The 27,454-nt window shown below is 35.7% G+C and overlaps 4 protein-coding genes across 4 annotated transcripts; 2 read left to right on the top strand and 2 right to left on the bottom strand.

Annotated features, from left to right (window-relative positions):
- Nucleotides 1-4,426: 4,426 nt before the first annotated feature.
- On the top strand, nt 4,427-6,682 carry LOC133173544 (uncharacterized). Its single transcript, XM_061308528.1, has one exon. It carries the CDS (start codon nt 4,427-4,429, stop codon nt 6,680-6,682), a length of 2,256 nt encoding a protein of 751 aa, XP_061164512.1.
- A 4,718-nt stretch (nt 6,683-11,400) lies between these two features.
- LOC133173543 (spliceosome RNA helicase DDX39B-like) lies at nt 11,401-14,614 on the bottom strand. The gene is made up of 9 exons (XM_061308527.1): nt 14,425-14,614; nt 13,910-14,037; nt 13,465-13,741; nt 13,233-13,351; nt 12,547-12,678; nt 12,335-12,444; nt 12,044-12,188; nt 11,805-11,952; nt 11,401-11,672 (listed from the first exon to the last, which is right to left on the bottom strand). The coding sequence occupies exons 1-9, from the start codon at nt 14,612-14,614 to the stop codon at nt 11,656-11,658; spliced, it is 1,266 nt and encodes a 421-aa protein (XP_061164511.1). The 3' UTR covers nt 11,401-11,655.
- A 2,371-nt stretch (nt 14,615-16,985) lies between these two features.
- LOC133172968 (UPF0184 protein-like) lies at nt 16,986-23,683 on the top strand. The gene is made up of 2 exons (XM_061307833.1): nt 16,986-17,169; nt 22,896-23,683. Exons 1-2 carry the CDS (start codon nt 17,013-17,015, stop codon nt 23,057-23,059), a joined length of 321 nt encoding a protein of 106 aa, XP_061163817.1. The 5' UTR covers nt 16,986-17,012; the 3' UTR covers nt 23,060-23,683.
- LOC133172967 (zinc finger protein 107-like) lies at nt 23,678-26,968 on the bottom strand. Its single transcript, XM_061307832.1, has 3 exons — nt 26,683-26,968; nt 26,068-26,185; nt 23,678-25,220 (listed from the first exon to the last, which is right to left on the bottom strand). The coding sequence occupies exons 2-3, from the start codon at nt 26,166-26,168 to the stop codon at nt 23,987-23,989; spliced, it is 1,335 nt and encodes a 444-aa protein (XP_061163816.1). The 5' UTR covers nt 26,169-26,185; nt 26,683-26,968; the 3' UTR covers nt 23,678-23,986.
- Between the last annotated feature and the right edge of the window lie 486 nt (nt 26,969-27,454).

Below are 27,454 nucleotides of genomic sequence, written 5' to 3'. Positions count from 1 at the left end.
TGGATTATATTTTTTGATTGATACATGTAGTAATATTTTTGATTTCAGCAGCTATTGAGGTGTTTCTGATTTAAGCCTTCTTTATGAGAACAGATTACTGTAGATTCCTAAATATATGCGAGGAATTAATTATCATGTAATTACGCGAGAAGCACCACTCGCGAAATAAAGTTACCCGCTTTTATTTTTATCGTGCTGAAATCAATGTAAAATCTCGATCAATCAGCCACTCACAAATTATTTTTTTCTCGCGATTTTTTACGAAAAATAAGGAATCTACAGTAATCAGTAGGATGTAAAAAGATGTTTGGAAAGAAATGTATTTTTGGTTTTATGAACTTGGGGTCGGGGTTCTACTGTGGTTGCCCTATGGTGATAAGTCTGTTACTGTCCGTGGTCAGATATTCATTGTCAAGAAAGTACTTGACACAAACTCGCTCAGACTTCTCCAATGAGTGTCTATGGATAGACGTGCAGTGACCTTGAACCAAATTTCTTGATCAAAGGTAAAGGTGAAAATCACCACCTTGTTTGGAGCATATTTTTCTTCTTTTAGCCCATCTGATGCACTAGTCTCCCCACAAACCCTAGGATCCACTACTCCTCTCACAAACCCTAGATGTTTTGAGGAGAATAGTGGATCAGATACCCTTGGCTAGTGAAGAACCTGGCCCAATCTGGCTCAAATTCACCAATGGAGTGATTTTGGGTAAAGGGTGTGCAGTGATCTTGAACCAATTTCAAGTCAAGGTCAGAAACTTCTCTGTAAATTCCTTGTCTTGAGCATGTTTTCTCTTCCCTTTTTGCCCTATCTGGATCATACCTGAGTCACTCAGGTGACCTATTGCTATCTGATTTCGTCCTTCATGCGTTAATATTTGCACATTTTAGCTTCTCTGGAACTATTCGATTTCAACCAATTTTCACATGTAGCATCAATGGGTGAAGGGGAACAAAACTGTGGAGTTCATGGTCCCTGTACCCCTGAGGGTTGGGCTAAATCCAAAACTAATGCAATCTTCAGAAAATCTTATTTACTTTTGGACATAAAAGAATCGAGCTGTTGGCATAATTGTAATAAGCAGTTGAGCTCTCTACCAAAGTTGTGAAAATTCATGGTCCCGAGGTGAGGATGGGGCTCTATAGATCATGTACTGAAAATGCACAAATTATACAAAAATCTCGTCCTTTATATATAGCAGACCAGTGCTTAGATGTGATGAGGAATTGGGTCACTGAAAATTTTTTAATTTGGGGTTCTGGTGTTAGGACGAGGCTCTATATGTCATAAAGTGAAAGTGCATGGTTATAATGAGCAACAGTGCTTCTACCAAAATTATGAAATTTTATGGCCCTAGGGTCTGGGATTCTGGAGTTAGGGTAGGGCTCTACAGAAGTGAAAAATAAAAATGTATTATTTGAAAATCCGTTCGGCCTCTGTAATGAGTATTCGGCAGACAAACTAAGGGCATGGTTATAAGCAAGGATGCCTCTTCCAGAATTGTGGAAGTTGTGGCCCCTGGGACGGATTCTGGGCCATCGTCTCAAGCCACAGTCGGGAGTCCGCTTATAGCTCTTTCCTACCCGCGACTGCTTGATCACAAAGTATCGTAATCTTGAATAATTGAAATCGCATGAAATGTTATGTAACTGCGAATGAGTGTGGAAAGGTCGCTTCTGAGTTTATTTTCTGCCCATGACGTGGAGACCGGTCCTTCGCATGAGACCGTATAAACCGAGGTCCCGTGTCGCAGTAGGTGCTGGCACGAAAAAGATCCCTAACTGCTCAATGGCCGTAAGTGCCGAGTATAGGACAAAATTTGCAGCTCTCCACCGGCAAGTGGTGGCGTCTCCCTATGAGTGAAAAATTCTCGGGAGGGACGTTAAACAAGATACAAACAAACAAACAAACTTGCATTGGTGAATATTTGAAAGGGGCCTGGACACAGTTGCAAGGTTTACTTTTTAAATTTCTATGTTTATTCAAAAATAAAACCATTTAAATGAGTTGAATTTACACTAATTCATCCTTGAAAATTCCTCGATACAAAATAAGACTTTGAATGGGATACAAAAGCTTCCGGTTGGGGTTATAAATGTACGATAAAACCAGAGACTTCCGAGTATTCCATTCCGAGGTCTCTGATTTTATCCTTCATTTATAACCCCAACCGGAAGCTTTTGTATCCTATTCAAAGTCTTATTTTTCATCGAGGTAATTCTATTTCGTCATAATTACTTCCGGAATTATGTGAGATAGTAGTACGCATGTGCAACCTCAGTGTGGTACGAGTTATGAATAGGGAAGGACGTGGTCTTTCCTTTAGCAACTTCAGTTCGTGTCTGGGTTAACGTGGTTAACTCATATTTTGTAATTACTTGGTATCGTTACTGGTAATTTTTAGACACGTTTATTAGTTTACAAAACTCGAGGAGTTTTGTTTTTACGACTACCATAAAGCGGTGTTACGACTTCTTTATGATAAAGTAGTAAAAATGGCGGAACAAATGATTCAAAAGAAACAATTACGTAGCACTACTAGCTTTGAGGAAGAAATAGATACAGAAAAGACAACAGACGAAACATTCAAGGGTAACGAGGTTACCAAAAAGAATAAAACTGAGGTTCAGGGAACAAAAACTAAGAAACACGGAAGTTCTGTTGGTACTACGGTAAGTGCTACAAGTACAAGGTCCAGCGGAACGAAAAAATCTATGAAAGTTGTGGCCGATGTCCATAACAAAGCCGATAGTGATAATACACAAAACGATAGTCAAATTATGGGTATATTGACTACAATACTTGAAAACCAGAAAAAACATGATGAAATTATTGGCACGTTGAATAACAAAGTCAATAGAATAGAAAACGAATTTCAAGACTGTGATGATTACGAATGTTACGATGATGATCAAGCATATGACGAGAGTTGTAGTAATATTCAGCGTACTGATGATAATGTTGAAAATCCAGATAATACTTCTGGGAAAAGGAAGAGTGATCAGTTGGACACAGAAGCTGTTCAAGAAAATACAAGTCGTTTTATGAACATGAGCAAAAGATTTAAGAGCAGAGAAGTGTGTGATGTGAAAATAGATGAGACTTTGGCTACAAACATAACAGATTTGTTTAGAAATGGAATGAATGAAGATCAATATTCAGATCTGATTAAAGATGAAAACAATGCAAGACCAGAAAACTGTGAAGGCCTAAAAGTTGTGAAGACAAACCAACTTGTTTGGGATATTATATCTCAAGAAGCAAAAACTATTGATAGAAAAATGCAAAACATCGAAACCTCTGTTGTTAAAGGTTCCATTATCTTGGCCAAAGTTGTAAACAAATTAGCAGACTTGGAGAATGAATTGGATGATTCACATAAAACGAAATTGGGAAAGATAATAGATGAATGCAATGATAGTTTAGCACTCTTTGGACATGCAAATAGACAAGTGAACATGACAAGACGAGAGCTTATCAAGCCTGAATTGAGATATGAATACTTGCATTTGTGTGCACAAACTGTACCTTATACGTCATGGTTATTTGGTGACGAAATTTCAAAAACGGCAAAAGAAATTGAAGATTGCAGTAAGATTGGTCATAAGCTGCAGTACAATAACAGAGGAGGATCATTCAGAGGTCGAATGAGAGGAAGATTTAGAGGTCGCAGACCAAGAGGACGTGGAAATTATAGCAATTCTGCATATAATCCAAATTACGGATATTCGAACAGAAACAGTGGTGAAGTTAGTGGACAATTTTATCCAAAAAACTCCAAGAAGAGCAACACTCAACAGAAAAGCAAGACTCAATAAATGATGAGGTTAGTGAGAAAAGTGTTGAATTTTATGCAGGTAGATTGAAATATTTTTCCAAAGAATGGGAAAAAATTACATCAGATAAAAATGTATTACAGATAGTTGAAAACTGTAAAATAGAATTTGTAGATGATGTAGCAAATGTAATTTGTATGAACCTAAATTTAATTCAGTAGAATCTGAAGTGATAGATCAAGAAATTGAGAGTTTATTAAAAATGGGAGCTATTGTTGAGGCAATTCCTGGACCAGATCAATTTCTGTCATCTATATTTGTTAGACCAAAGAAAAATGGGGAATACAGAGTTATTCTTAATTTAAAAAATCTAAATGAATATGTAGTATACCATCATTTCAAGATGGATACTTTTGAATCTGCAGTAAATCTGGTCAAGGAAAATTGTTTTATGGCATCAATTGACATAAGACATGCCTATCATACAATTCCAATAGCAATGGAGCATCAAAAATATTTGAGATTTAGATGGAAAGGGAAAATATTTCAATATACCTGCTTACCATTTGGTTTGTCATCAGCACCTAGAATATTCACAAAGGTTCTCAAACCAATCTTTGCAAAGCTTAGAACATTAGGTTATCTTAGCATGACTTACATTGATGATGTTTTACTGTTTGGAGATACTATTGATGAGTGTAGAATGAATGTGAACATCACAAGAGAATATCTTGAAAAATTTGGTTTTGTGATTCATGGAAAGAAAAGTCAATTTGAACCCAAGAAGTGTATCACATTTTTGGGAAATGTAATAAATTCTGAAAGAATGACTATTGAATTGACTGAGGAGAAGAAAGACATTATTTATGAAGAATGCAAGTGTTTATTGAATAAAGATCGCGCTAAAATAAGAACTGTAGCTCGAGTCATTGGACTGATTATTTCGAGTTTCTCAGCTACAGAATTAGGAAAATTACATTACAGATTGCTAGAAACAGAGAAAATAAAGCATTTAAAAGAAGCTAAAGGGAATTTTGATTCCTTAATGTCAATCACTATAAAAATGAAAGAAGAACTAAGTTGGTGGTGTTCCAATATTCATTCTCAGATAAGACTTATCTCTAGAGGTAACCCAGAGATTACTATTCAAACTGATGCATCTTTGTTAGGTTGGGGAGCAATATGCACACAAGATAATATCAGAACTGGTGGAAGATGGAAAGAAGAAGAAAAAATGAATCACATAAATTACTTAGAAATGCTTGCAATTTACTTTGCTTTGAGATCATTTGTGAATATTGTGAAAAACAAATATGTAAGAATATTATCAGATAATACTACTGCCATTAGTTATATTAATAATATGGGTGGCATAAAATCTCAAATTTGCAATAAACTTGCAGTGGAAATATGGGAATGGTGTACTAAGAGAAACATTTGGTTGAAGTGTTCTCATATTCCAGGGAAAAATAACATAGAAGCAGACAAATTATCCAGAGAATTCAATGATCAAGTGGAATGGCAATTAGACCATGATATATTCTTACAAATTTGTTCAAAGCTAGGTTGTCCAGATATAGATTTGTTTGCATCAAGACTCAATGCACAAGTTGAAGTGTTTTGCTCATGGAAACAAGATCCAGAATGTAGTTATGTTGATGCATTTCCATTGAATTGGAGAACTTTTGATTATGTTTATATTTTTCCACCTTTTAGTTTGATGGGCTTGTGCATCAAGAAGATTCGGGAAGACCGGGCAAGAGGGATTATCATTGCCCCATTATGGCCCACTCAGACTTGGTTCACAGGATTAATGAAAAGTATAGTCAAGAATCCATTATTACTTCCGAGAAGGAAGGATCTACTTCTAAACCCTCACAAAAAGGAGACTCATCCTCTGGGGGAAAAAAATGACCTTGATTGCATGCCAAGTGTCCGGCGAGCTTACAGAAATTTTGGATTTTCAAAAACAACTACCTCCATTATTATGGCATCATGGAGAACCGGTACTAAAAAACAATATCAAACGTTCATCAAAAGATGGTTTCATTACTGCTCTGAATGGAAAATTAATCCAGTTTCACCATCTATAAATAATATTTTGGAATTCTTCACTTTACTTTTTGAAAATGGATTGAGTTACAGTTCACTCAATACCGCTCGGGGGGCTTTGTCAGCGTTGGGCATAAAATTAGATGGAACCAGTGTTGGATCCCATGCTCTTGTTATTAGATATATGAAAGGTGTTTATAACATTAGACCAACTAAACCCAAATATTATGGAACATGGGATGTATCTTTAGTTCTACGACAGTTGAAGAAATGGTCTCCTGTAAAGACTTTAAGTTTGAAACAATTAACATTGAAACTGGTAATGTTAATTGCTTTGACAAATGCTGCACGAGCTCAGTCAATTCATCTTATTTCTGTAAATAATATGAAAAAGTGCTTTAATGAATACATATTTGAATACTCCGGACTGCTAAAGCAATGTAGACCGGGTTATAAAATGCCTGTTGTACATATGAAAGCACACCCTCCAGATAGGAGACTTTGTATATACGTTGTGGTGAAGGAATATTTGTTAAAGACAGCACCTATTAGAAATGGAGAACAATCACTTTTATTAAGTTATGTTAAACCTCATAAGGCAGTTACGAGAGACACAGTGTCCAGATGGATCAAAATGGTGATGAAACTTTCTGGGGTTAATACAGATGTATTTGGATCGCACAGTGTAAGATCTGCTTCAGTGTCAAAAGCAAAATCGGCAGCTGTGCCAGTAGATGAAATTTTAAGGAAGGCTGGATGGACTAATGCTACAACATTCTCCAAATTCTATGAAAAAGACATTTTTGTTGAAAAAGAAAGTTTTGCTTCAGGTGTGCTTTGCAAGAAAAATTAGAGTGGGAGACAAGTTCTCAGTAAGTAGAATAGTATTATGATCATGTATTTTTCTTGTGTTTTGAAACATTTGATCATAATGCGCTTTGAAGTCTCACATAATTCCGGAAGTAATTATGACGAAATAGAATTTAAAAATTTGACGAGACTTACCTTGGTTAAGTTGAAGTCAGATTGTAATTCTATGAGTCATTATAATTACTGTAGGGATTATGTGCCTCCCACCACTCCCTGCACAGGGTTTTCAGATATTCATACATATCAGACCAATAATTCAAAAAGTAATAATAATTTAGGTAATTATGTACATTGACAAAATGATTACATTATGACCAAATGATTAAGTTTGAAGACTGAGGTTGCACATGCGTACTACTATCTCACATAATCCCTACAGTAATTATAATGACTCATAGAATTACAATCTGACTTCAACTTAACCAAGGTAAGTCTCGTCAAATTTTTAAATTTTCAAGGAATAAATGAGTGGTTTACAATAAAGAGGCTCGACCAGAGACGTCTGAAACGATTTAATTGACAAGAGTTTCTCAAGCGAACGATGTCATTTTAAAGTAGGCTAATGATTGATATATTAACAAAATACGAGCTTGAAGTGGAGGTGCCTGAAATTGAGTGAAGTACCTTGTGGTAAAAAATAAGTAGAGGGTGCCCCGTATATATGAAACAAGTGCCTGTGGCACGAACTCTGTCCAGTTTAAAGGTGTTAATTATGTAACGCTTTCGTGCACGGTCACCGCTTGCACATAGCCAGACGTATCGAGGGTGAATTCCAATAGATTACTAGTACATATATATCGGGACTGCATTTTGACGTCGAGGGATCAAGATTTTCGAAAAATTATGAGTTCGAGAGATTAAGAGTAAACTTGCTTCATAATATCTATACTTATAAATTAATAAATTTTGCAAATAAACTCCGAAGCGGGTGCACCAGAGTTCTTACTTACACTACACCCCTACTAATGTTATTGTGATTTAAATTCAAGACACGTGGTGTAGGTTGACCCATTCAAAGATTATAGGGTAGAACCGGTTTTATAAATAAAATTGACAGTAAACAGGAAAATGCTATAATCTGTTTCTTTTAAAAACTTTCTGAAAGATTTTCAAGATTTTAAACAGAAATGGGTGGGATTTTAAAAAAAAAATTACAATCTACTTAATTAATCTTCGCTTTTGTGATAATTTACGGCGAAAATTGGAGCTTAGTGTGTTAATTTTTTCCAAAATCGCCCGATACGCTGTAGAAAAAAAAATGTATATGACAAACCTTTGTTTACCTTATATGGCTTTTGTTATTAATACGCACAGAGGATCTTACCACCAACAACTGACCAGTCATTGAATGAATAGCAACGTTAACTTGGCACCTATAGGTTATACATTTTACTTCGAACACGTGGTTCAACTCAATCTACGATCGATATTAAATGGATTGCAAAAGACCAATTAAAAAATTCTTAATATGAAAAATATAAAGAGTATAGAAACTATGAAAGATAAGCCACGGGAGTTTGTAATTTGTTGTTACGTTGTTAACTAGAAAATGCATATAAAAAATGTAGCCTGTACCACGTTCAGAACACTAGTGCATGCTTCAAGGTTAAGGAAAACGAGCAGCATTCCTTACAGTTAAATGGACAACAAAGTTTTTTTTTTTATTACGATGCCCGTGATCATCTGTGCTTTTTGGTCAGGGACAAAGTTTTTTTTATCATATTACAATATCCGTGATCATCTGTGCTTTTTGGTCAGGGAACTCACCAGTGACCTGGCAATTGTATTCACCGACAGTACAACAAAGCAATGCAGACGAAAATCGCCTTACAGTATGACTTTGATAAACCTAGAATTCCTTGTTTATTTAACATGTTAATTACTAATGAATTGTCTGTAATTGTGAGCATGGAAATAATATAATAAAAATATAGACAGCATGAAAATGCATGGAAAAAATGTTCTATTTGTCTTTCCGATCGCCTTGTTTTTATTTTTCAAGCGTAACATTCCTGTAGTATCCGTAGTAACCCACAATGCAATTCAACTCATTCAGATTAAGCTATATTGGTACCCAATTTGCTATTCTATCGCCATAAAATATTGTCCCTGTTCCCATGCAAGCATGTTTGTCCAAAAGAAATTATAAGACATAAATGCAGAAAATAATGTCATGAGGAATACTTATTGATGTTTGAATGAATTTAAGAGAGATTGAAGTATAATTCTACAGATACTATTCAGTGGTGAAAAGTGAAACTCAAGATAACTTTTCTGTTTACCATGTATCCACGTGCTAGTCACTTCCTAGCCATATTTCCGTGAATAATTTACCTTATCTCGTTGTAGTCTCGCTAGATCTCGCCAGAGCTACTGCGAACTCTTCGGATTTTATAATTTGCAGAACACCGAAACATAAAATGTTCCGAACACATTAGTAGGGGTGCACTAGATACAAGATGATGTCCGTAAACTATATTTAGATTTCATTCGCATAGTAAATATCGTACATTAAATTAAAAATCTACTTTCATTTTCTATAAACAGCCATGAAATAGCAAAAACGTGAGTACGGTGGCGGTTCCGATTGGCAGGTCTAAGTTACTGGCAATTTTTAATGAAACTGAAAACAAGAAATCGTTTATTTTTTCATGAAACATCATTACTGAATTATTCAATCAAAAATACTTGATTTAAATGATATAAAAGAAATAAGTTGTGATAACCGATTAAAAAGGGAAATGTGCAAATTATTTTCGTCATTCACCGATCTTAAATATTGACGGAATATTGAAGGGAGATTCTAGAACATCATATAGCATCGAGAGCATCGTGACAACGAACCCAAAGTACAATTTGTACTAATTCGTAATAAAGTTGCTTCCGTAAAAAGAGAAAATTAATGAATAAGGTATTGTTCAATTACAATTACAGCTGTAAAATTTTGTGCTTTAATCAATAGTCTTTTGTATCAAATACTCGGCATATTCATAGGGCGTTAAAATTCTAATTTTTACACAGGTACTTGGGTTTTGGAAGATTTTTCACAGAATTAATGCATTTACACTATATAATCAATAGAGCCCCGCCCTAACACTAGAACCCCTGACCCAGGGGTCATGAAATTCACAATTTTGGAAGAGGCACTCCTGCTCATCATAACTATGTACTTAGTTTCTTTATTTAATACCCAGGCGCAGAGAAGAAGATTTTCAATGAATTAATGCATTTTTCACTATATAATCAATAGAGCCCCGCCCTAACACTAGAACCCCTGACCCTGGGACCATGAAATTCACAATTTTGGAAGAGGCACTCTTGCTCATCATAACTATGTACTTAGTTACTTTATTTAATACCAAGGAGCAGAGAAGAAGATTTTCAAAGAATAAATGCATTTTCACTATATAATCAATAGAGCCCCGCCCTGACACCAGAACCCCTGACCCAGGGGCCATGAAATTCACAATTTTGGAAGAGGCACTCTTACTCATCATAACTATGTACTTAGTTACTTTATTTAATACCCAGGAGCAAAGAAAAAGATTTTCAAAGAATTGATGCATTTTCACTATATAATCAATAGAGCCCCGCCCTAACACTAGAACCCCTGACCCTGGGGCCATGAAATTCACAATTTTGAAAGAGGCACTCTTGCTTATCATAACTATGTACTTAGTTAGTTTACTTAATACCCAGGAGCAGAGAAGAAGACTTTCAAAGAAATAATGCACTTTCACTATATGATCTATATAGCCCCACCCTAGCACCAGAACCCCTGACCCTGGGGTCATGAATTTCACAATTTTGGTAGAAGACTCAATGCTTATTACAATCATGCCAACAGTTTGACTGCTTGGTGTCCAGGAGTAAAGAAGAAGATTTTTAAAGATTGCATTAATTTTGGTGGTTTTAGCCCCACCCCTCAGGCCCCAGGGGAAATTCACAATTTTTGTTCCTCTTCTCCCATACATGCTATATACCAAATTTGGTTGAAATTGGTTAAGCGGTTTCAGAGAAGAAGCTAAAAATGTTCAAATGTTTACGCACGACGCACGCCGACGGACAAAAACGGATAGCAATAGGTCACCTGAGTGACTCAGATGACCTAATAAAAAGAGAAAGGTATGCCACTCTGTTGTACCCCAGCGTGGTATAATATATAAAATTTATCTAGCTTTACAGGGGTTGATAACATAAGGTATTTAAAATGTCTCAATTACAGGGGAAAATGGGCTAGCCCGAATTTGCTTGGTTCCAATGGAAATCTTGAGGAAGGGAGCATTCATTATTTATTCTTGTAAGAAATACAAATAGGTGATATCACCTATTCGAATTGGTGATATCACCTATTCAAATTGAATAGGTGATATCACTTATTCGAAAAGGTGATATCATTTATTCGAATAGGTGATATCACCTATTCAGCATTTCCAATAGGTGATATCACTTATTCGCATAAGTGATATCACCTATTCGAATAGGTCATATCACCTATTCGTATAGGTGATATCACCTATCCGAATAGGTGATATCAATAAATGGCAATAAATACCAAAACGACGCCTCATACTTGCGCGGGATTTCATCTAGCAGGAAAAAATAGGGACCGGAGACTCACTTCGAGCGATAAAGAACTCCGAGAGATCGAGGTTCGAGCCAGCAAGAGTTACCTGTAGTAGTATAAAGTGGACACAAAGATGTAGTGATAGATTTATTTACAAAAAATCATGTTGTTCCTATCCACTGAAAGTACAATTATTCTACAAATAGCATTGATTACTACATTAATAGTATACCTCAATTAACAATAATCTGTTTACAAGAACACGTTTTAATATATCATATACATATATTGTATTTACAATGTTTTGTGTCACATTTGGTATTTTCACAACTTTTGCAGTCTTCTTCAATACACACTAGAGAAACTTTTCACCGACACTCCATCGTATTTCATGCAGTTTCGTTCACTAAAAAATAAAGCAAGACCTCAGGGGATGAAGCGAATGTGCAAACTTTGTCAATTTTCACATAACAAGGCAAAGCCAATAATTTACATGTTCACAAATGCAATCTATAGAGGAGAAAGTAAAAGAACTTACAGTATGAAGAAATGTCAGTCTCCACTGGCATCTTTTCTATTCCTACAGAAAACCGGTTTTGTACCGAATTCATAACTGTAGCGTCTGACTGAGCAGAAACAAATGTGATGGCCAGTCCTTTTGTTCCAAATCGACCGGCTCTACCCACCTGTAAATAGATCTTAAACATTACACCGAGTCTAACACTGGGTATAATTAACAAGAACAAAGTTCAAAACAAGCGTACATATATTATCTACCCTGTGGAGATACGAGTCCGAATCTTCGGGTGTGTCGTAATTGATGACAATATTAACTCGTTCAATGTCCATTCCACGGCCAAACAAGTTTGTAGCCACCAGTATTCTCTTCTGGAAATCTTTGAACTGTTGATACCGTGCCAGTCTGTAAAACATTCATTCTTAACTTCACTACCGCTGTATTTAAACTATATTTGAATTTATTTCTGATATTGTTGTAAAAAGAATAAAACTTAAAAAAAACTATTGTAAGTGATACTTGATAGTGTAACATGTTTTGTAAAAAGTCACCTTTCAGTTTGTTCCATAGCTCTGTGGATTGTCAGGACAGGGAAATTCTGAGCCAGTAGAACCTCGGCTAACGCTCGACATCTACTGACAGTACTCACAAATATGATTACCTAGAAGGAAAGGGGACAGAATCAAGGATTGGATGTACTTCTGTGTTTAACATGTAAACAATCAAAGATAACTGTGTCTGACATATAAACAATCAAAGATACCTGGTTGAATTCAAGCAGGTCTAACAGATCACAAAGTTTCCTTGTCTTCTCATGTTCTTCCATTGTAAGATAATATTGTTGTAGTCCATGGAGTGTGAGGTTAGATTCGTCGTCAATGGTTACTTCAATAGGCTAAAAATAATGCAGGAACATAAACAATCACCTGTCCCTGGTCGCACCTTTTCCATCCGACTGTCATCAAAGGGCGAACAGGAACAATTTCTCGATGAAAATTTCAGGGGGGGGGGGGGGTCATCTCCAAATAAAATGTCATCAATGACTTCCACATTAATTCCCCGAAGTCATATATATTATTCAAATTAAAAAATTAAAATTTAGTCCGAACAAGTTAATTGGTAAGTTTAATGAAATCCATTGTATTGCCAGAAAGCAGCTTTTCCAATGTTAAAGTCTTATCCAGTTTCAGCAGTCCAATATCTACGACGTTTCATTCTTCTCCAGAGGGAAGCTATTGATGATTGTGCAAGTAAACTACAGATATGTCTATCGATCTGCATGAAAATCCCCTCCTTATTCAGGCTTTATCATTAAGCTCATCAGAAGAGTTAAGGATTTTCCCTTAACTTTCACATTTGATATAGTCTATACAACTATGATTAAAGATGAGCACAAACAAAAAATATATTATTACAAAGAACAGAAATGCATTGGGAGAAAATAATTACATCATTCATAAATCGCCTGCACACAGTTCTGAGGTCTTTGTTGAGTGTAGCACTGAACATCATTACTTGTTTATCACAAGGTGATTTCACGAAGATAGCCTGTACGTCTTTCCTCATCCCTGCAACAGATCCACAGTTTCTGCCAAAACTACACTATGTATCACAAAAAAAGTTTGTCCATAATAAAAGATTAATATCCTATCCTAAATTCCCACACTTCAATATCGTTTACCATTTTCCTTTAAGACTTGGTCACACTCGTCCACAATGAAATAACGGAGGCTGTCAAGATTTAGTTTCTGTTTCTGCACCAGAGCAAGCAGACGACCGGGGGTTCCCACCACAACGGTCGGCTGGTTTCTGGCAAGGACCTCTTCGTCTTTCTTAATGGACAGACCACCGAAAAAAACAGCAACTTTTATCTCTGGCATAAACTTTGAAAAGGCTTGGTATTCATCGGCAATCTGGTAGGCAAGTTCCCTTGTGTGTGCAATGGCTAGTACCAAAACCTAGAATTTTAATAAGAGGGATAAGTTATTCCTTCGTCAGTACAATGACAGAGTACACAAAGTCTTAATTTTGTCAACCTGGTGTCGTTTATTAATTTTCAGTTTGAAGTTAAAAAATGATATTGAAATTAATAAACGACACTATTCTGATTATAGATCTAAACTGACCTTGTCGCACGACTCTTTGATTTGTTGGAGCGTAGAGAGCACAAAAACTGCTGTTTTTCCCATTCCTGACTTTGCCTGACACAGAACGTCCATTGATAGAATGGCCTGTGGTATACACTCATGTTGCACTGAAAAATATTAAAAAGTTCAAGCATCCGAGATACATAAAAAAAAACACAATGCACTTGCTCGACAGCTCCAAATCTTGAATTGTATTTTACAGTCTTTTTCTCGGTACTGTTAATCAGTCACTGAATCCCTCACTCCATTCTGTATAAATTTCACTAACCATTCAAGGCTTGTTATTTGTAATGATTTTAATCATTCTATTCCTGTATAACCAAAGGAACCATCACTCAAGAAAATCTGTTTCGAACACGTCTTTCCTTTGTGAACGATGCTTAGTTTTTTTCGAACCTCAATACATCATTCCTTCACAGCATCGCATGTATAGTCCTTCCTGGAGGTTTACCTTGAGAGGGATGGAATGACTATAGTCCTTTCTGGAGGTTTACCTTGAGAGGGGTGTTCATAACCTCGGTCTTTGATGGCTCGCAAGAGTTCTGGTCTCAAAAGAAAATCTCGAAATCCAGAACTATGCATAGACGTGTATCTATCTTGCACTTTCTGTGCTAGGTTGACGATGTTTAAATGATCACACTCCATCTCCTCTTCGTAGTCAGGAATAAACGCTTCCGAAGACATAGTTGTAGATGGGTATAATCTGAAAGACACGATTATATAGAGGTGTCTAATTAATCTGGAAAAATAAGCACGTATGCACTGTACCATCGTCGCAAGCCACGGGTTTTGTGTCCAAATAGAATGCACACAAACCCTTTGGCTTGCGACGATGTCACTGTACATGCTAAAATAAAAAGTCTATGTAAGTTGCTTGAGCAGGCCCGTATCAACGGTTTCAAAATGGGGGAGGGGGGGCTAACTTCCAAAAAAAAAAATCTGACATGCAGTAAAAAAAAAAAGAAGAAGCCATTTTACTGTCCGCATCCTGGAATTACAACATCAAAAAATGGGGGGGGGGGGCAACCAGCTCTAAAGGAAATTTATTATAGCAAAATGCTATGCTCAGAAAAAAGTGCCCCCCCCCCCCCGGGCGTTCTACGGGCCTGTTGAGTATTAACCAAAATAGACAAATGTGACTACTCGTGCATGTGTCTTATCAAACCTGTCTTCTATGAAATTTGGAAGGGGGTCTAAATTGTGGTCTGATATATATTGTCTTACTCAAGAAAGCTCGAGCCCTCTATTAATTTGGGGGCCTCTTAAACTACATAATTAAGTACCGTTTCTGAGCAACAGGCCATCAATTACAACATCAAAGTAAGTAAGTAAGTAAATTTTATTTAAAGTCGGCATTTTTTATACTAGACCTAAAGCGGAAACTGTATGTTTTGGTGTGTACCGAAACATGTTGTCGAAACTGGTGGGATGGGGGTGGGATCGCACCTCCTTTTAAAAAAGAACACCCGAACATATATCGTTAAAAATATCATTATTCATCTGTTTAAAGTACATAGATATGTGAAAAAATGACTTTGAAAATGCACCAGAACACAACATATCTAAAACAAGAGGCCCATGGGCCACATCGCTCACCTTCAGCACTATGGCTAAAGAAAAGCAAAATCATTTTAGTGTAATTGAAGTTTAAATTTTTTAAGTGGCCCTAACCCCGAGGGGATTGAACGAACTTGAATGTACAGAAACTGACGATGCTTCCAAATAAATATGATATTAATCATGGCTTTACAGACGATTTTTTCTTATATATACGTAAAAGTTTGATACTGAATTGTGGCTCCGCACTACCCACGGGGGACATGATTTGTACGAACTTGAATTTACACTATCTGAGGATGCTTCGATTTTTATCGATATACTCGTATAACGAATCATGGGTTGTTGTTCTTGAGAAAAAGATTTTAAAAGATGTTTTACTGTATATCTCTAGGTGTTACTTTGATTCCCTGTTATAACGTCACTCTATCCCCGGAGGTCACGATTTGAAGAAAATTTGAATCTACGTTATGTAATGAAGCTTTCACGAAAATTTCATGTCTTCTGGTCCAGTGTTTCTTAAAAATTGACAAGATTTTTAAAAGATGCCAATAATTTTTCACCAATTCTTAATTATCTCCCATGAAAGAGGGATGACCCTTCACGTAAACAAACTCAAATCTCCTTCACCCAAGGATGCTTTGTGGCAAGTTTGGTTGAAACTGGCCCAGGGTTCAGGGCCGGGTCCATTTTATAAAAGAACTTATGACTAAGACCAAAATTAAATTATGCTGACTACTTTCTATTTTACATTGATTTAAAAAAGGAATTTAATCTTTTTAAACAGAATTTAACAGGATACTTATATGCTAAGAATTTCAACCAATGTCATTAATTTTGCAAAATTTTAAAATCAACTAAAATTGTTGGTCTTAGTCGTAAGTTCGTTTGAGAAGTTCTGGAGAAGGAGTCGAAAATGTGAAAAGTACAAACGAGCAGGTACCCCTCCTAGACCCTAACCCCATTCACACCCCCCTTTTCCAAAAAGCTAGCGACGTTGTAATTGTTTCAAGGATTCTTCTTCTTCCTTGAATTCGCAAACCACCTTTTGGTGTATTGCCGCGAATAATCTATATAAACCATATAGTCTCGGTTAAATAACTATTATCTTTAAGTTAAAATTACTTGAAACGTTGAAAGATTTTTCTTTTGTAATTTCTTGATAAAAATAAAATATTCATAAATAATTAAATCATGATCAGGGGCATAAATATATAAATAAATAAATTAATTAATTAAATAATTTCATTTAAAATCAGTAAAAGCAAGATAGTTGAATAAAACATTCTTAAAAGAAGTACAATGAAACCCTTACCTAAAGTTGGCTGAAGATGTAATAGTTAAATACAACGTTTTATATATCACAGGTATATTGCACAACCTCTTGAAATCGGGAAATCCGGGGGGATAAAAATAACTAATATTACAACACTCGACAGCTGCTCGCTCGTTTCCGTATGCTTTCGGAAAAAGCGGAGAGTGCCGAAATTAACAGCACCGGAAATAGCTCTGTTGTTGAGGCCACATGACACAAAATATGGCCGATGATGTAAACATGGTTAGAAATCACGAAAATGGTTTTGATGAGACCCCTGGCGAGAATAATGAAGAGATAGTGACAGAAGAGATTCACACTGAAGAAGAAGAAAATTTAGAGGAACTTGTAGAAAATGCTAGCAATGGTAATATTTGACAGTTCTTTATTATACCCACACTTTCTAAAGAAAGTTCGGGTATATATTGTTGTTATCATGATCAGGTCCGTCTGTCACACTGTCTTTTTCCTAAATCTACTCCTACAGCAGCAGCCAACTCATCTTTTGGAATATGATTGGTGGTGCCATGTATACAAAACGAAGCAAGTTTGGAAATTAATTTGCCACTAAAAAGCTTATAAATTGTTAGGTTTATAAATAGCATTTAATGAAATGTTTAAGTAAGAATTAATCAAATAATTAATCAATTTGGAATAGCTTTTTTTCGGTATTGGAATACATGGTAGCTCAGCGCTGTTATGAAGTACAATTTAATTCAACGTGTGAATCTACATGAAAACTAAATGATAATAATAACAACTTCAAGCTTTGTAGCAGATATTGTTCTTTCTTTATAATACTCACATTCTGAAAATAAAACCTATCATCTGCTTTTAGGCTAAACCAAACCAGAGTTTTCTTTTATCTTTATCAAACAAAATCAAAGATTAACTTAAAGTGTTTTGTTTTCATTCAAATGCCTGGTGAGGGGAGACAAATATTTACACTTTCATAAATGTTAGCATTCAGTGTAGAACTTGTGAAATGTTGACTTCAAACAAGACCGTTGATATCCTTGTTTCACCTGTTAGTCAATAGCCTCCCTTGTTTTAGAAATTGTTACATAGAGCATGCTCTTGCGTATCGAATCAACTGGGAGACATAAACTCCATATGCAAGTGATAAGGGTATATTGCTACATAAATAAGGGAAGTTGAAGATAGAAAAGTTGAAGTGATCATGTTTATCATAAAGTTTTGTTGTTAGGTCACCATTAAGGTCTTTTTCTAGTAAAATATCCAAATATAAAACAGATGTGTCAGACTCTGTGGTATCTTTTATTTCAAGTTCACTGGGATACATGTACATTGAGTCGACATTTGAATCCATGGAGGTAATTATTCAATTGATAATACATCGTTGATATATCTAAATGTTGAGTTGAAGGCCATGGCAAGTGTTTTCTTCTTCTCATGTAGCGGTTAAATTCTGCTTCATATGAATATAAAAATAGGTCTGCCAACAAAGGGGTGCAATTGGTGCCCATGGGAATTCCAACAGATTGTTGGAATACTTGATTTCCAAAAACTTCATAGATATTGTCAATCAGAAACTTGAGCATCTTTTTAGTATCAACACTGAGTACTTTTGTGTACAATCAGAATGTTTTTAAAGAAAATAATTTTGCAAATGACCAATGACAAGGTAAGTAAATTTACGAGTTCAATTTTTATTGAAAAAGCAGCTGTCTGTGATGTCAAAAAGCCTGGACTTTAATTCATCATGGGGAATGGTGGTATAAAGTGTTGAAAAGTTGTATGTTTTGATGTCATTGATTTGATTAGGTAAAATTTTGTGACTTCAAGTTTTCTAAAGGTTCCTTGGAGTTTTTATGTATCCACATCTGATTTACAACACTTCTTGAATATATACTGTTGTACAGTACTCTTGAAGTTTCTCAGTTTCTCCTTCATTACAGTAAACAGTGAGGAGTAAAGAAAGAGGCTTGGTAGAACATTTACTGGAACCCCCTATATGTATCTTTGTTTGTAAGGATTTTTATGTAGTTTAAAGACATATGCAAGGTACCTTACCTACTGATAATTTTTTAAGATCTTCTTGATTTGAAATTATAGTACCATTAGATGTTTGCAGACAAAAAATCAGCATGCATTACCAGGGGTTTTGAATAAATATCAAATGATGAAAAGTCTTGTAATATTCAAAGAAATTAGAAAAATATTAAAAAAAAAAAATACTCAATATATATTGTAGATGTTTTTTACATCCAAATTTGTTTTAGAAAAGGTGTGCAACACCATATATAGACAGTAAAAGAGTAGCACACAGATCCTTCAAGTACTGAAACTCTTCAACTCCAGGGGAAAAGACAATAATGTTCAAACTACGTTGCGTATGTCCTTAAGAATCCAGTTTAAGTATGGTAATTCAAATTCATTTTGATTGTTGGGAACATTAAAAATATTTAAAACTGACATATGAATTTGAAGAATTTCCTCCTTAGAAAGGGAATTATGGTATAAGTTGGATTACCACTTGCAGAATTTAATCCCAGCTCCTCTAAAAACAATTAAAATAATGAGCCTTACAAAGACAAAGTTGTTACCTGCTTTGTCAGCTGGGATCACTGTCACCAGTACATATTGATTGTGTAATCTATCTGATTCTTTTTTCACTTCTGAATTATTGAAGACAGAAGGATAGATTGTTTTCATATTACCCCTTCAGTCAAGATTTGACATCCATTGAACACTTTTAATCCATTTCTGACAAAGTGTCAAGGTCTTCTTTTTCATGTTCGGCCCATCACAACAGAATTCATTATATTTGTGAAATTATGACGCCAGTTGAAAGATCCGGCTTCCCTAAATTATGCCCTTTTAAAATAAGTGATTTAAGGTCCTCGTCATTAATTATATTTACGTCACCAGTAATGATGTGTCCAGCAGGCTTATAGTTGTAGGGTAAAGAAGAACATGAACAGGTTGGGGAATTATGTTTCAGATGTTTGATATCTAGCCATTGTAGAGGTTGTACCTTATTTTTGTACATTAAATGTAAAAATACCAATGGAGGCCAGTATTGTGGTTGATTTAGTATTTGTAGCATTTCTTGCTCAGGCACTGTTATGTTGTTAGGCTTGTTGAAAGTGACAAATGTGCATGCACTTAGTACTGGCACATACAGGCAAGAAAATAGATCTTCTTTCTGAGTTCTTGCTTATATCTACTCAAACTATATTGTTGATCCCTGATCATCCTATTTCTGTTGTTTTGAGCAACATAAGTATCTTCATCTTTAGCAACATATCTTCATCTTTTTTAATTTATTTATTTTTTTGTTTTATCATATAATTATTTAACTGCCATTCTATGGATCTTTTACAGGGATTTATTACATAATTGGTAATACTAGTACATACAGGTTGTAAGCTCACCTGAGGGTGTTCGGTTGTCTGTTGTGTGTCTCATCCATAAACTTTTTTTTTTTTTTTTTTTTTTTTTTTACATTTTTGACTTCTTAAGAAACCCTGGTCCAATTTCAGCCAAACATGCCACAAAGCATCCTTTGTTCAAATGAAGGGCTATGCCCTTTTTCAAGGGGAGATAATACAGAATTATTGGTAGTTAAAATTTAATGGCATCTTTTAAAAATATTCTTTTCAAGAACCACTGTTCCAGAAAAGTTGAAACTTTTGTGAGAACTTTCATAGTGTAGATTCAAGTTTATTTTTCAAATCATGACTTCCGGGGCTAGGGTTTGGTGACAATGAGCAATCGAAATTTTTCGCATGAATATAAATTGCCAAATGTCAAGATACATACATGTATTATATGTTGTTCTTTTAAGTGATTTTTCTCAATTCTTATTGTAGAATGTAGACCTTTTCTCAATGGTAAACAGGGATTTTTTTGTTTGATGTTAGGATGTTATTTTTCTTACAACTTATAGTTCTCAGTAAGACTTTGAGACGATTTCCCATGCTGTTTGCTAAACTTTCCCATGCTAGTTATTAAACTTTGCTCTCTTGTAGTATTTTCTTTGCACAGGGGAGCATGACTAAAACGAACCAGACCTTGGGACACTAACTGAACAAACCTGAAAGTATGCAACAAATTTTTTTAAGCGATGACATTTTTTAAACATAAGAGGCCATAGAAAACACTCCATCAAAAGAAAATTAAAGCCTCTTCATAAAAAAAAATCGTTTATGCATAATTGAAAAAATGTTATTTGACTCTTGGGGATAAATGAAAAAAAGGACCAAATTAATAAATAATCACAGGTAGAAAAGCGACAAATTTCGATCATTTAAAGCTGACTTGAACACATGGTTCAATTTGGGCAAAAGACGTAAAACACCATTTATCATAGTGTATTTTCCCCATCTCTGTTGTTCCCAAATATCTTAAAAAATCATTGCAAAAGTACTAGAAATAATACACTGATTCTTCATCATTTTGTTGTTCGTTGGAACCACTGCTGTTTCCGGTCAAATGTAGTCATCAATTGACCTTTCTGTTCTCATCTGCTCCTATTCTGTTGCCTTTAAATCTTAATGGAGTTCTCGCTTTTTTCTCAGATGACTGATCGCTGTTTTTCTCTTAACGATTTTGAAAATTGTAAGCCGAGTAGTGTTGAATGCTTTATATCTAGAAAGACATCAAAGAATGTATTCTACGAGGAGAAAATGCAGTCTTACACTTGAATCATTGATTGGTAGAGCAGTTGTGAAGCTTTACGGAGCACAAGACAACAGGAACTGCTATAGCTGAGCAGGTTAATCAGAATTGACACAAGAAGCAACTTTGTTATATTGAAAAAAAAGTTCTTAAGTGTATGTAATGTTCTTTCGTGTTCATTGAATTCACCGATAGTGTGTCTCTGCGAATAGGGTAGTGTTTTCTTATCCTTATTTTCTTTCAGCACACGCAAGGTGTTTACGTTTGCCTTGACCTTTGACACGGAAGTTGAAAATGAGAAAAAATCATTAACGTTGAGAAAGACCCATTCGACTAACTTTACACATGTTATCTCATCATAAACTTCATGCTTCAATAAATCACGATGATTTGTTTCGAACATAATTTTTTGGAGTTGAACTTGACCTTTGACCCTGAATTTTGTAATAAAACAGTGACTCGCTTTACAATGACCTATTGTGATTATATCATTTAACTTCACACGTAGGTAAAGTAAGATGAGGTTACTTAATTAAGTGTTTGTGTACCACCATTAGCGCTGATACCTTGGCATCTTTGTGATTTAAACACATCTATCTCTCTGTGGATTTCCTCAGTCATATTTAAAACCTAGTTGAATTAGGATAAAATGATTTCAGTACTCTGATGGACATTATCCTATAATAAGGTGATCCCTGATGTCGTTTATGTGCCATACATGCAAGTGTCTAAGACTGTAAACTTCTTTTTAAACTGCTAACTTTTATGTTGAATGACCTTAATATTTAAAAAAGATAAATGGTTTTTAGAGCCACGTTTTGGTTGATGGGCTTAATTAGGACTCAGCACAACAATCAACATTTCTAATAAAAGGCATTTTCACTGATACGCTTGTAAAACTAAGTAAACATCTGGGGCAAATACTTCGTTTGCTCATCTCGTGATTAGATACCCTAGCGCAGTAAAGATTTAGCCTACACGACTATTCTTGATATTCTGGGAATATTACCGCAAACCATTTTTTTCAATAAAATATCCTCAAGAGAAATCCAAAGTGAAATATGGCACATTCTCAATCTGTTCTAGATATATACTAGGCAGAGATGTTTATTCCATTTATAAACCGAGATTTTTACTAGAGTTCCTGTCAGTGTCAATTTCTAAGTGAATTTAATCATGGCGACATAGATATTGCGCTTCATATCTATGAGAATTTGGTTACAGAGAAGGGAAAAATATCGGTTTCATGAGTTTTTGATATGAGCCACTGCATGTGTTACACGTAAATTGCATCATATATGTTATACATTGTAGGAAAGGTTGAAATACATAGCAAAACACAAGAATCAGAGTTCTAGCTATTTTTTCCCCCGACCTGCGTCATGTTCCTTGTTCAGTATCGCTTCTTTATTCTGACTAATACTGTACTTGGGTTTTCAATCATTTCAGAATATGAAGATCTGAGCAACACGCTAGACCAGATCGATCGATGGATGACGAATTTAGAAAATCAAAACGATTCCCTTGTGGATAAGCTCCGGGATCTCCTCGAGTCAAACCGACAAATACGGGCCGAATTTGAGCAGGAAAACTCACAAAAAAAGAACAGCTGACACATCTAAAGCCTTAATGGAACCACATTCCTCTGGTGCATTGCATTAGTGTTTATATCTTTCCACGTAGATAGATGAAATCTATTTATATATGTTCGTATTTTTCATTTATCAGACTATATTGTTATGAACTATGGACGTTTTTTTTTTTTTAAATAAATTCATCAAAAATGATTTAGCTTGTATTGTCATACATCTAACATACTGATGAAAGAATTCCAGTTCTAACTGTACACACATAATGAAGAGGTGGATTGTATAATTGTACACACGTATGAAGAGGTTGTTTGACAACCTTCATTTTGGACTCTTTTTTTCCAAATTCATGGACGTACCGATTGGCAAACAACCTTTCTACTGTATAAACATTCTAGTGTTATTTTCACTTTTATGAACGGTTTCCCCTCGATGTATCATAATTTGTTATTCAGGAATACACAATTTATTAAATTATGTTTTAAGATAAAATAATTTATTGCTAAGTGCATTTGTTTTTGGCAAGGGTGTTGTTTTTGTATTGCGATTCTCACCACAAAATAGAAGCTGTATCGTGTTGTGTTCTTCTAAATAGTTGTTCTTCACAATTCTAACGATCTTTTAAATAAATAGAAATTGAACTATGAACATCTAGACTTTATTTCACAAGTCACTAGACACAGGATATTTACAATACAAGGAACCTGCAAGCCAGCGTGATAACAAAGGCGTATCTGCCTGTGGTAACTACATGATTTTAAATCGGTCAGCGATTCCTAAATGTCTGAATACAAGGTCATCCTCAGCTGACCATTATGTGTGTCCGTAAAGCCCCTTTGTCATTTTTTAAAGAACATCTGAAGTATGATCTGTATTTTTAACATAATTTTGTCCAGTACGTCTTTATACCCGGTATAATGGAGGGGCTTTCTGGTTTTTCTAGTTTTTAAATTATTTCATATGCCAAATAAGGTGTGCATTGAAGTCTACACCATCTCGAGACTCCTCGCCACATAAGTGACAGACAAACGGACGGACTGGATCCGCATGAAGGGTCTTGTGAACAAGAAACATGGAGTAATTTCTGAAAAGAATACCACAGTTTTTACATTCATGAATTTGCTTTAGAGACTCGAGCTGGGAGAGAAGGGAATCTATGTACGGAGCCTGTTCCGTCTGTATTTGCTTGGAGTCTTTAGCTACTACAGTTAGCTGTCCACTGTAGTCATGGTTGCTCATGCGATCAGATTCAACAGACATACGCTGAGATTTAGGACTGAAGCTAGAGGTATCGGGATCGGATGCTACGCTTTCTGCTGAAAATTCCGCCCCCTCGCCATCCAGTTGCTCTTTCTTGACAATAATGCCATTCTCTGTGGCATGAAGAAGGGACGTTGGGTACACGACTTCATTGGCGCCATTATAGTTAGTTGTGGGAAAACCACTGTCGTGGGACCCTGAACTGTTGGGCCTTTCGTATTCTTTTCCCAATAGTCCAATATCTACCTCAGACATCACGGAGCGATCAAATCCGGAACTGCCTGTAATGGAGTGAGTACTTCTAGAACTCTCAGACATCTGATCATCATAGCCGTGATCCTGATCAGCGTCAACACTCTGGCAAACTCCATGAATAGAGCTGTTAGCCTCATGCGTTGCTAACGCGTTGGCGCCGTTGAATGTTGCTCCACACCTATTGCATTTGTGCTCGTTAGATTTCTCATGGCACCGCTCGTGCATGTTGCGTCGTCGACTGTTGGGAAACCTAAGGTTACAATATCGGCATTTATATGGTTTATCGCCAGTGTGAGATTTTACATGCATACGCAAGTCATTCGCTGTTGAATATGCAGCCGAACACACAAGACATTGAAACGGTTTTTGGCCATTGTGAAACATCAAGTGTTTCTTTAAAACGGCCTCAAAACCAAAGGAACGTCCACAAATATTACAGTTGTAGGGTTTTGCACCGTCATGGGTCTTCATGTGTTGACGGAAATCTTGCATGTCGTCAAACATTTTGCCGCAGTGGCTGCATTCCATTGGTACGCTTTCCTCGACCCTGAGGTGAATCTTTTCGTGCTTCTTGCAGCTGCCATTGCTGTTAAATTTCTTTCCACAAATACTGCAGGAAAAAGGCTTCTCGCCCGTATGTATCCTCTCGTGCTCCCTCCGGTAGTAGATCCTAAAGACAGGAATGTGGATATTTTAGTGAATAATAGGGTGTATACGGGTAGTAGATTCTACATTGACAGGAAATTATAAGGTATAAAGGTATATGTACAACTAAAATATTTGGCAAATCATTAAACCTGTAAAAATATAATAGTTTAAAACTGATGTTTTCGTTATAAAACCAGTGGAATCTGTTGTTAAATCTGAAAAAAATTATGACGGAGAAGTTTATGTACGGCTTCCAAGCCGCAGGATTTTATATCTGGAATTTCTAAGGACTGTCTGACAACCGTGCACTTTTAGCTGTAAACTAACAGTATTCTCTGGTAAATATTCATTGTATCCTTTACGAAAAATATGGGGAATTAAAGCATTATTTAATGACAATGACACCAAACTGCCAACCAGCACCAGTAAAATGTACATCTTAGGTTGATCAATGCTTCATAAACTTAATGACATAAAAAAAGTTTCATCTGTAATATGCTTCAGTTGTGAATTTCTTTGGACCTTTATAGATGCACACCATATCTGGACTATTTTCAAGTACTAGTAATAAATAATTCATTTGTATGCAGTGAATCCCCAATGTGCATGCATGTCCAGAGTAAATGAACTTGTTCTTCGATGAGATTTACCGAAAAAAAATTACAATATACATGTATTCTTTTTTTAAAAATGGATTGAAATAATCTACTAAATAACACCAATTCTGCAATAATAATTTTTCGATCTGTTGAAGATGTATTTCATTGTAAATATTGTGCCACAGTAACAGCATTGCAGTTGGCTATCAACAGGGAACACCTACTATGCAAAACGTGAGTAGTTTTTCCGATCTGATTAAGCAGTATTACCTTGTAAATATTTTGCCACAGTAACAGCACTGCAGGGGGTTATCAACAGGGGACTCAACTCTTTGGCCGTTGGCATTATCTGCACTAGTTGCTTGGTCCATGATGAGTGGAAACACAACTGATACAAAAAAAAAATAATAATATAAATTCTTCCGTCAAAAGATATCAAGATTTATTTCTTTATTTAAAGAGAAAGATGGATACCAGATCAAGAATACAAAAGAGAATTCAATGACTTCAGCAAAATACACAGGAAAAATCCTATTATTTTTTTTTCCAATGTGCCCCATTTCCGTGAAAGTACAAAAGTTCTACTTCAGATCGACAGAGCGATTACAGTTCACATACGCCTGTCATGTCAAAAAGGATTTCCCGCAAGGAGACTAGCCAGCATTACATTCTCCACATGTTGATCAATGGCTGACGAAAATCGTCTGCTCGATCGCCAACTAGTGCTTGGTAATATCCGCCAGCACTGTGTACGGACAGTATTAACGACAGTCTTATTTGCATTAAGTCACTTTAAAAAATATACATTATATGTACAATAACACCTGAAAATTCAGCGAACGTTTAGAACATTATGATCAGCATTATACACTGAAGAAAACTTACCGATCACGTTCCTTTCTACTCGGCGCGGCGTTCTTGCCTGGATGTTGTTCTCTAGCGAACGATAGCTAGATATGACGTGGCGTGCTTTGTACTTCAGACCAGATGCATAATGAAGTATTGGAAAGGAATGAGAGATCGTTCGCTGGCCACTAGCTTTGTGAAAACTTTGAGGAGCCGTACAAAATTGGGTCAATGAAACTGTCTAAATTTCTCCAGCCAGATGTTTTGTCGTCTGTAAAGACCAATTTGTGGTCGCCGAGTAAATCGTTCCCTATAGGTTGTAAAGAATGATTATTAGTGTAAGGGTACTTTACGAATTTGTGGGTTTAGCTGGAGTTATGGAGTTACGAACAAGTACTTGTTGTTGCTCTAGTAAACAGGAAAGCATTCGTGTTCGCTGTACTGAATTATTCCAACTATCTAACTATACGGGGCTTAGTACTGTTAACCAAAAACAGGTTACTTCCGGGAAAACCCCTTTGGGAATGGGACCGGATGTAACCATGCATCAGATATGTAACCGAAAAGATATTGGAAATTATAAGATCATCAAGAAAATACCAGACCCAAAATACTGCTTTCTCAGTCGCGTAATAACCTGCGAAATAAAATTATTTTGGATAAAAAGAAGATATTATTAACGTGCTAGGGAACGAGTTGCATGACCTTATTTTTCATTTGATGAATAGACAGCTCAAATTGCATTTGATCTACAATACCGATGAAAGATTTAATATATTTTCTGCATTATTATGCATGTTTGATCAGAAAA

This window comes from Saccostrea echinata, unplaced genomic scaffold (genome assembly GCF_033153115.1).
Source record: "Saccostrea echinata isolate AGI-Se365-2 ecotype Australia unplaced genomic scaffold, CSIRO_AGI_Sech_v1 ptg000056l, whole genome shotgun sequence".
Taxonomy (NCBI): Eukaryota; Metazoa; Mollusca; class Bivalvia; order Ostreida; family Ostreidae; genus Saccostrea; species Saccostrea echinata.
Note: the sequence above shows the minus strand (reverse complement) of the source record. Positions and strands in the feature narration are given on the sequence as shown.